The 7,192-nt window shown below is 41.3% G+C and overlaps 1 protein-coding gene across 1 annotated transcript; it reads right to left on the minus strand.

Moving 5' to 3' along the window:
• Positions 1–6,332: 6,332 nt before the first annotated feature.
• LOC147475825 (uncharacterized) lies at positions 6,333–6,917 on the minus strand. The gene has a single exon (XM_086585547.1). It carries the CDS (start codon positions 6,915–6,917, stop codon positions 6,333–6,335), a length of 585 nt encoding a protein of 194 aa, XP_086441673.1.
• Positions 6,918–7,192: the final 275 nt, after the last annotated feature.

Genomic DNA, 7,192 nt, shown 5'->3' on the forward strand with positions numbered 1-7,192 from the left:
TTATTCAATTGATTGATACATCTGGATACAGCTTATTGGTAAAAACATTTGAGTAGAACTGTATTCCAAGGTCGGGGAAGCATATCACCGAGCTAAGTTTTGATCCAGTACATTCCATTTCCAATGACTTTGTGAACTATGTATGGGCTTTCCCAAGTTGGGTCAAGCTTGGCTGGTGCTAAGGTCTTTTTGAGGACTTGGTCGTCAGCTTGAAAAGATCTTGGGACGACCTTCTTGTTGTAAGATCGTTGGATTATTTGGTGGTACCGAGCTAGGGATATTGCAGTTGTTTCCCTTCGCTCTTCTAAGAGGTCGACTTCTTTGGCTAAGATGTTGTCATTTTCTCCTGATTCAACGATGTCAGAACGTGTTGTTGTGATAGTAAGCTCTGATGGTATGACTGCTTCTATTCCGAAGCAAAGTGTGAAAGGAGACTCGTTGGTACTGGCTCGGGCAATTGTTATGTATGCCCATAAGATGTTCTCGAGTTGTTCTGGCCATTGGCTTTTCTTGCTCTCCAATTTCTTTTAGAGATTTTCTATGATAGATTTGTTTGTGGCCTCTGCTTAATCATTGCTTTGTGCATATCTAGGTGTAGAAAATGATTGAGTGATGTGCCATTTTTGTAGGAATGCCTTGACTTGTGTGCCCGCAAATTGGGTTCTGTTGTTCATGACAAGGGTGTGGTAGAGCAAATCTTGTGATGATATTGGTCCATATGAAGTTGATGACGTGGACTTCCTTGACTTGAACGAGTGGTATTGCTTCAACCCATTTGGTGAAGGGCTTAAATACAAAAATATGCAACATACTTAGGTCATATTAACACATGTATCAACATAGAACTTTTTTTCACAAATGTATCAATGTACTATGCTCGATTTCACAAAAATAGCAATCTGTTAGCATTTGTCAATTAAGTGATGATGTGTCCATTTTTTTTTTTAAATTTCATTTTATTTGTATTTTCCACTCAGCATACCACCTCAGCATTTCTACCACCTCAGCCAAAACTAACCCATATAACCTGTTTTCATCATCTCTTTCACCCATTTTCGATCCCATTTACATATAGACCCATTTTCCAAACCCGCCTGTAGTAAATGCTCTGTGGAAGTGAGTAATCTCTATCATTTGATCTAGTGGATCCTTAAGATATCAATAATTTCGAGTAGTTATATATTGCAATGCCAATTTTTTATTTTAATTAATTTTTTTTTATTCTTTCTTTTTTCATTTTCTTTTTGTCATATGGAATGCCCAAAGAATTGAATGTTTTCAGTCTTGCAAACAGGACCGCAAAGCGGTGGCTTAGCTTTCATATTGAGTGGAGATTGAAAGTTCTACATCACAGATGGGTACAAGACATATCAGAGATAGTTAGAAAAAAAAAGTGGGTGTCACCACATATGCAGAATAGTACTCATCACAAACCTTTGCATCAATTATCTCCCTCAAATGATTGAGCTCGTCAAGCTTAAATGTACCCGACAAAGATCGATTTTTCAAAGGCAACCTTTCTCCATAACGCACTCAAGTTCCTCTCACTGTTTGTGCATAAAGCCCGGTACTAATACACAAAGTCAGCTGCACCAGAGTAGTTTCCACATTCAAACTGAAACTTGGCATACTGATACAACACTTCAATATGATCTGGACCAATCTGCACATAAAATACCAAACCTTTCAAAACTTACAGGATAACAAACCCACAAATCACCTCCGTAACACAACAATCAGTTCCAAGTTTTTCACGTAATACAAAACCCAAAAAGCCTAAGCATGCGTAGACTACTAAAGCCAATAGAGGAGACAGTACTTTTGTATTGGTATAATTAAACCTAATCAATATCCATAATACCAAAATGGGGGAACCTTCAAGCATGTAAACCACTATAATTCATATTTACACACAGGGTACAAAACATTGTCTTAATTGTCAAGATTAATAAGGGTCTAATTATTACCCAGGGGCAATACATCAAAGAACAAGCCGGATGAATCACAAAACTAACATTGCATTAACCATTAACAATTCTCCTTCCACCCTTAACATAAAAGTACCTATACATTTCAATACTTCATTGTCACATCAATAGTTGGTTTTTGAGGTTCGCTTTTTTTCCTTTGTATTTTCTGATGTACTATGTCATCTATCAACATCTTTATATAAGTTGATCATTTTTTGGGTAGCATTCCAGGCGCCATTTTGTAAAGCATTTTAAAAAAATCCCACATGAATTTCGCTTTTGGTAATGTTTCATAACTCTAGTTCACTAGTTACAATTCATAACATATAGTAGTAGTATAGTAGGTTCGAAAAATGGGTCTATATGCAAATGGGTTTAAAAATGGGTGAAAGAGATGATGAAAATAGGTTATATGGGTCAGTTTTGGCTGAGGTGGTAGAAATGCTGAGGTTGTATGCCGAGTGGAAAATACAAATAAAATGAAATTGGAAAAAAAATGGACACATCATCACTTAACCGACGGATGCTAACAGATTGCTATTTTTGTGAAATCGGGCATAGTATATTGATACGTTTGTGGAAAAAAAAATCTATGTTGATACAAGTGTTAATAGGACCTAAGTACATTGCATATTTATGTATTTAAGCCTTTGGTGAAGTAATCTGTGGCTGCAAGAACGTATTTGAGTCCTGTTTCCTTTTGTGGGATAAATGGTCCCATGATGTCTAGCCCCCACATATGGAAAGGCCAGGGGCTGGCTATATTTATCAATTCCCATGATGGACTTAGATAGTTGTGGCAAACAATGTTTGACATTGGTGGCATCTGAGAACATACTTCTTTGCCTTAATGTGCATGCCTAGCCAATAATACCCTTGGGCGATTGCTTTATGAGCCAAAGATCTTGCTCCTGCATGGTTGCCACATTCGCCTTTGTGAATTTTGTCAAAAATGAGTTAGCCTTCATGTGGAGTTATGCACCTTAGGTGGGATCCTCCTGCGGATTTATGGAACAATTGTTTGTTGATCATGGTGTTCGGGGTTCAAAATTGTATGGCACGAGCATTCCTTGCCTCGGCTGGGCACTTGCCATGTAAGATAAATTTTAGGAATGGGCCTATCCAAGATTGAGTGATTTCTTCTTCAGATGAGGGTTGGAAGTCTGTGAGGCTGTTGACGCTTTCTTGTTGGTAGGCGGGCCTTTCTAGGATGTCAATGTAGACTGTCCTGGACTGCTGGGACATGCATCTTGGGTTTTCGAGGCTAAGAAAGTCAAGCTTTTTGTATTCCTGTTATCCTCTCAAGGAATGTGTTCCAAGGAGAATGTTGTGAACGAGCTGATGATATCATTGACAACTTGGGCGTAATTGGCTAAGTTTGCTCCATTTGTCACATATTCTTTGGTGATCTGTTTGGCGATTAGTTGTGAGTCACTATAAGCTTTGAGCTTTCGAACTTGTATTTGTTGTGCCATGTGGAGGCCTGTGATTAATGCTGCATATTCCGCTTCGTTGTTGGATGTTGCAAAATCGATCTTGATTGACTTTTGTAACTGGGTTCCTTCTGGTGAAGTTAACACAACTTCCAGTCCACTACCGCTGTTGTTGCATTCTCCATCTACGTAGAGGTGCCATGTGTCTGGGGTGGTTAGTTGATGGAGTGAAGTGATGGGCATGAGTTCCCAGTTGACATCTTCGACGGGGAAGTCAGTAGCAGCCTAACCTTTACGAGATGTTCTGGGAACAAAGTCGATGTAATGCTCTCCGAGTTCTTCAGACCATTTGGCCATGTGGGCTATTTTGTTGTTAGAACTCAAAACATATGCTTGATGGGTACATCTGTTATGACATTGATGCTATAAGCCTGGAAGTAAGGTCAAAACTTACGAGCAGAGTATAACAAAGATAATATTGTTTTCTCAATTGGAGAGTAATGCTTTTCTGAATCTGCCAATGTCTTGCTGGTGAAATAGATTGGTTTTTTTATTTCCTCGCTTTTGCAAAAGAGGACCGAGCTGATGCCAAAGTCGGTAGTTGCAAGGTAAAGCCCCAGTGTTTCTCCTTCATTTGGTTTGGACAGGATGGACGGAGTTGTTAGGTAAGCCTTCAGGTCATTGAACGCTTTGTGGCATTCGTATGTCCATGTGAATGTTAGGCCTTTCTTAAGTATTTGTAGGAACGGTCTGCACTTGTCAGATGCACGTGAGATGAATCTGTTGAGAGCTGAAACCATGCCAGATAGCTTGTGAATTTGTTGCTTGGAAGTTGGTTTGGCATTTCAAGGAGAGCTCGTATTTGTTCTGGGTTTGCTTCAATCTGTCTTTATGAAACGAGGTATCCTAAGAATTTCCCTGAGGCTACCCCAAATACAGATTTTGCTGGGTTGAGCTTCATCATGTTTTGGCGCAATCTTTCAAAGGCTTCTTGCAGGTGAGAAATGTGATCGCCAGCCTTTTCGCTTTTGACTACCATGTCATTTATGTAGACTTCCATAGTGTTGCCCAGCAAGTCTTTGAACATCTTCGTGACAAGTCTTTGGTAGATCGCACCGGCGTTCTTCAAGCCGAACAGTAGAACGTTCCTTGTTCGGTTATGAAGGACGTCTTCTCCTGGTCTTCTTCTGCAAGTGGTATCTGATTGTATCCACTATATACGTCCATAAATGATAGAAGCTCATGTCCGCAAGTTTGATCTACCAATATGTCAATCCTTGGTAGCGGGAAGCTATCCTTTGGGCAATGCCGCTTGTTGACGTTGGTGAAGTCTATGCAGAGTCATACCTGACCATTCTTCTTAGGAACAGCTACAATGTTAGCTAGCCAGGTCGGGTACTCGACTTCTCTGATGAATCCAACATTTCTAAGCTTTTCTATCTTTTCGTTGATGGCTTTTTGAAATTTGAATGCTAGTTTCCTAGGTCGTTGTTTGACAGACTTTACAGTTGGATCTACATTTAATTTGTGGCAAGTGACCTGAGAGTCGATTCCTGACATATCGATATACGACCAAGCAAAAACATCTTTATTGAGAGATAGAAATTTGACAAGTTGTTCCTTGAGCTTGGGGTCTAAATCAGCCCCTACATAAACAAATTTTGGGTCATCATTTGTGCCCAAATTGAATTTTTCTCCTAGTTCGATTTGTGCTTGTTTCTCCTTGAGTTTGTCTGTTGTTGATGTTGGAGGGCTGGAAGCTTGAGGATCTTGCGGCTTTGGGATTTCTTTTGTTTGGACGACCTGAGTTTTGGTTGTGGTTGTTGCGATGACTTGATTGCATCGATAAGCTTCTAGTTAGTTGCTTCTGAGCATCATGATGCCTCGGGGTCTGGGAAACCGCAGGACTTAATGTATGGTTGATGGAACTACTTGGATCTTGTGAATCTATCTGCGTCCTAAGATGGCAGTATAGGATGACTTGACATCAATAACACTGAAGCATGTTAAAGTCAAGACCATGTCCTCTTTTTCTCTAATGGAGACTGGTAGGATGACATCTCTAATGGCATCTGTGCAGTCTCCATTGAACCTGTAGAGTGGTCCATTTGACTCTATCATCACCTAGTCTGGCATGTGTATATCCTTATATGTTTGGTATAAGAGGATGTCTTAGGAGCTGCCTGGATCGATTAGGACCCGTTTGACTGTCCATCCGTTGATCTTGACGTGCACTACTAGGGCATCATTGTGGGGGTAGGCACACCTTGTCAAGGTCTTCCTCGGTAAATGATATGGAGGTCATAGCTTGAGAGCTGGTAAGAGTGATTACTTCAGCTTTGTGGGAGAGGTCGTAGATTTCTTGCAGTGCTCCTACATGCCTACGCTTTTCACGACCTGAGGTTTCTTTGTTGGAGGTGTCTGTAATCATGTGGATTACCTTTTCCTCGACGTGATCGGAGGTGTGATGTCTCCTGTTATGCCTCAACCGACCTGGAGATTTAGATCGTCAGGTTGTTCTGCTTTTGCTCCTTCTGCGAGCAGGTCGTTCATGGCTCCGGCTCCTGCTTCTGTTGCGGTTTCCATTCAGCTTATGTTTGAGGTCGCTTTCTGTTAGGAACTCTTTCTGCTTTCCCTCTTCTACTAAGTCTTGGAGGTAGTGCTTGAGGCTCTAACATTCATCAGTGTCATGGTGTTGGAGCTTGTAGAAGTGGCAATATGGACGTCCTGATATTGCTATCACCTTGTTGATATTTGGCTTGAAGTAAGGTGCTGTGTATATCTTCTTCAGGATACTGCTTGGCGTCCTGGAGAAGTTGGAGAATTCTTTTTTGGTGTATGAGGGCTTGTGGGAGTTGTTGCCCTTGTTGCTGTTGCCTGAGTATTGATTGCTTTCTTTAGGTCCCTGCTTGGTGCTTACTGCGAGGACTTATTTGCCTTTGTGCTGGGCCATCCATTCTTTGTACTTCATGTACTTGTCGACTCTGTGGTACAGGTTGTCTAGGAATTTCGGCTTGTTGGGCATGAGAGACCCTGTTAGATCGGAGTCATCTAGGAGTGCATTGGTGAACATAGAAGTTGCAAAGCTGTCCTTGAGGCTTGACTCCATTGATAGGAGTTCCTTCTTGAAACGTCCTAGGAAAGTGGGGATAGTCTCATCGTGTGCTTGCTTCAGCTGGAACAGCGAATCTAGGTCGGCTTGTTTCTTTCTATTGTGGATGAACTCTGCTGCGAACGTCTCGACCAGCTTGTCGAAGTTGTTGATTGAATCTGGAGTGAGTGTGTATAACCAGTCTAATGCTCCATCCTTCAAGCTGGCTGGAAAGAGTTTGCACTTTAGATAGTCACAGCCTGGAGTGTTGCAGAGTGCAAGGATATAGCTAAAGCGAGTTATGTGTTGGCCTGGACATGAGCTACCGTCGTACAATGGGAACTTTGGTTGGATGAAGTCAATGGGAGGCTGCTTGTCCCTGACTTCTGTGGTGAATGGTGACACCTTGTATGATTGGAGCATCTTCTAAATGATATGGGCTGCGCTAGCTTTTTCGCCTATTTTGTCCAGTCGTTGGGTGAGGTCATCAAGTCGTTGATTAGTGGTTGTTGTGAGGGATGTGACCGCATTGTTGTCGATGGTATCTGGGGTCACATTGTTCGTGTTGGAAATGGTTTGCTCGCGCATAGCTTGGTTCTCTTGCTGGAGTATGGTGAATGACTCTTATTTATTACTCGCATAATCGGTCTAAAAGTATTATTTTTAAGGGGTTAAAACTAAAGTTTTGGGCTCTTATC

Source organism: Coptis chinensis, chromosome 9, assembly GCF_015680905.1.
Source record: "Coptis chinensis isolate HL-2020 chromosome 9, ASM1568090v1, whole genome shotgun sequence".
NCBI classification, from domain to species: Eukaryota; Viridiplantae; Streptophyta; class Magnoliopsida; order Ranunculales; family Ranunculaceae; genus Coptis; species Coptis chinensis.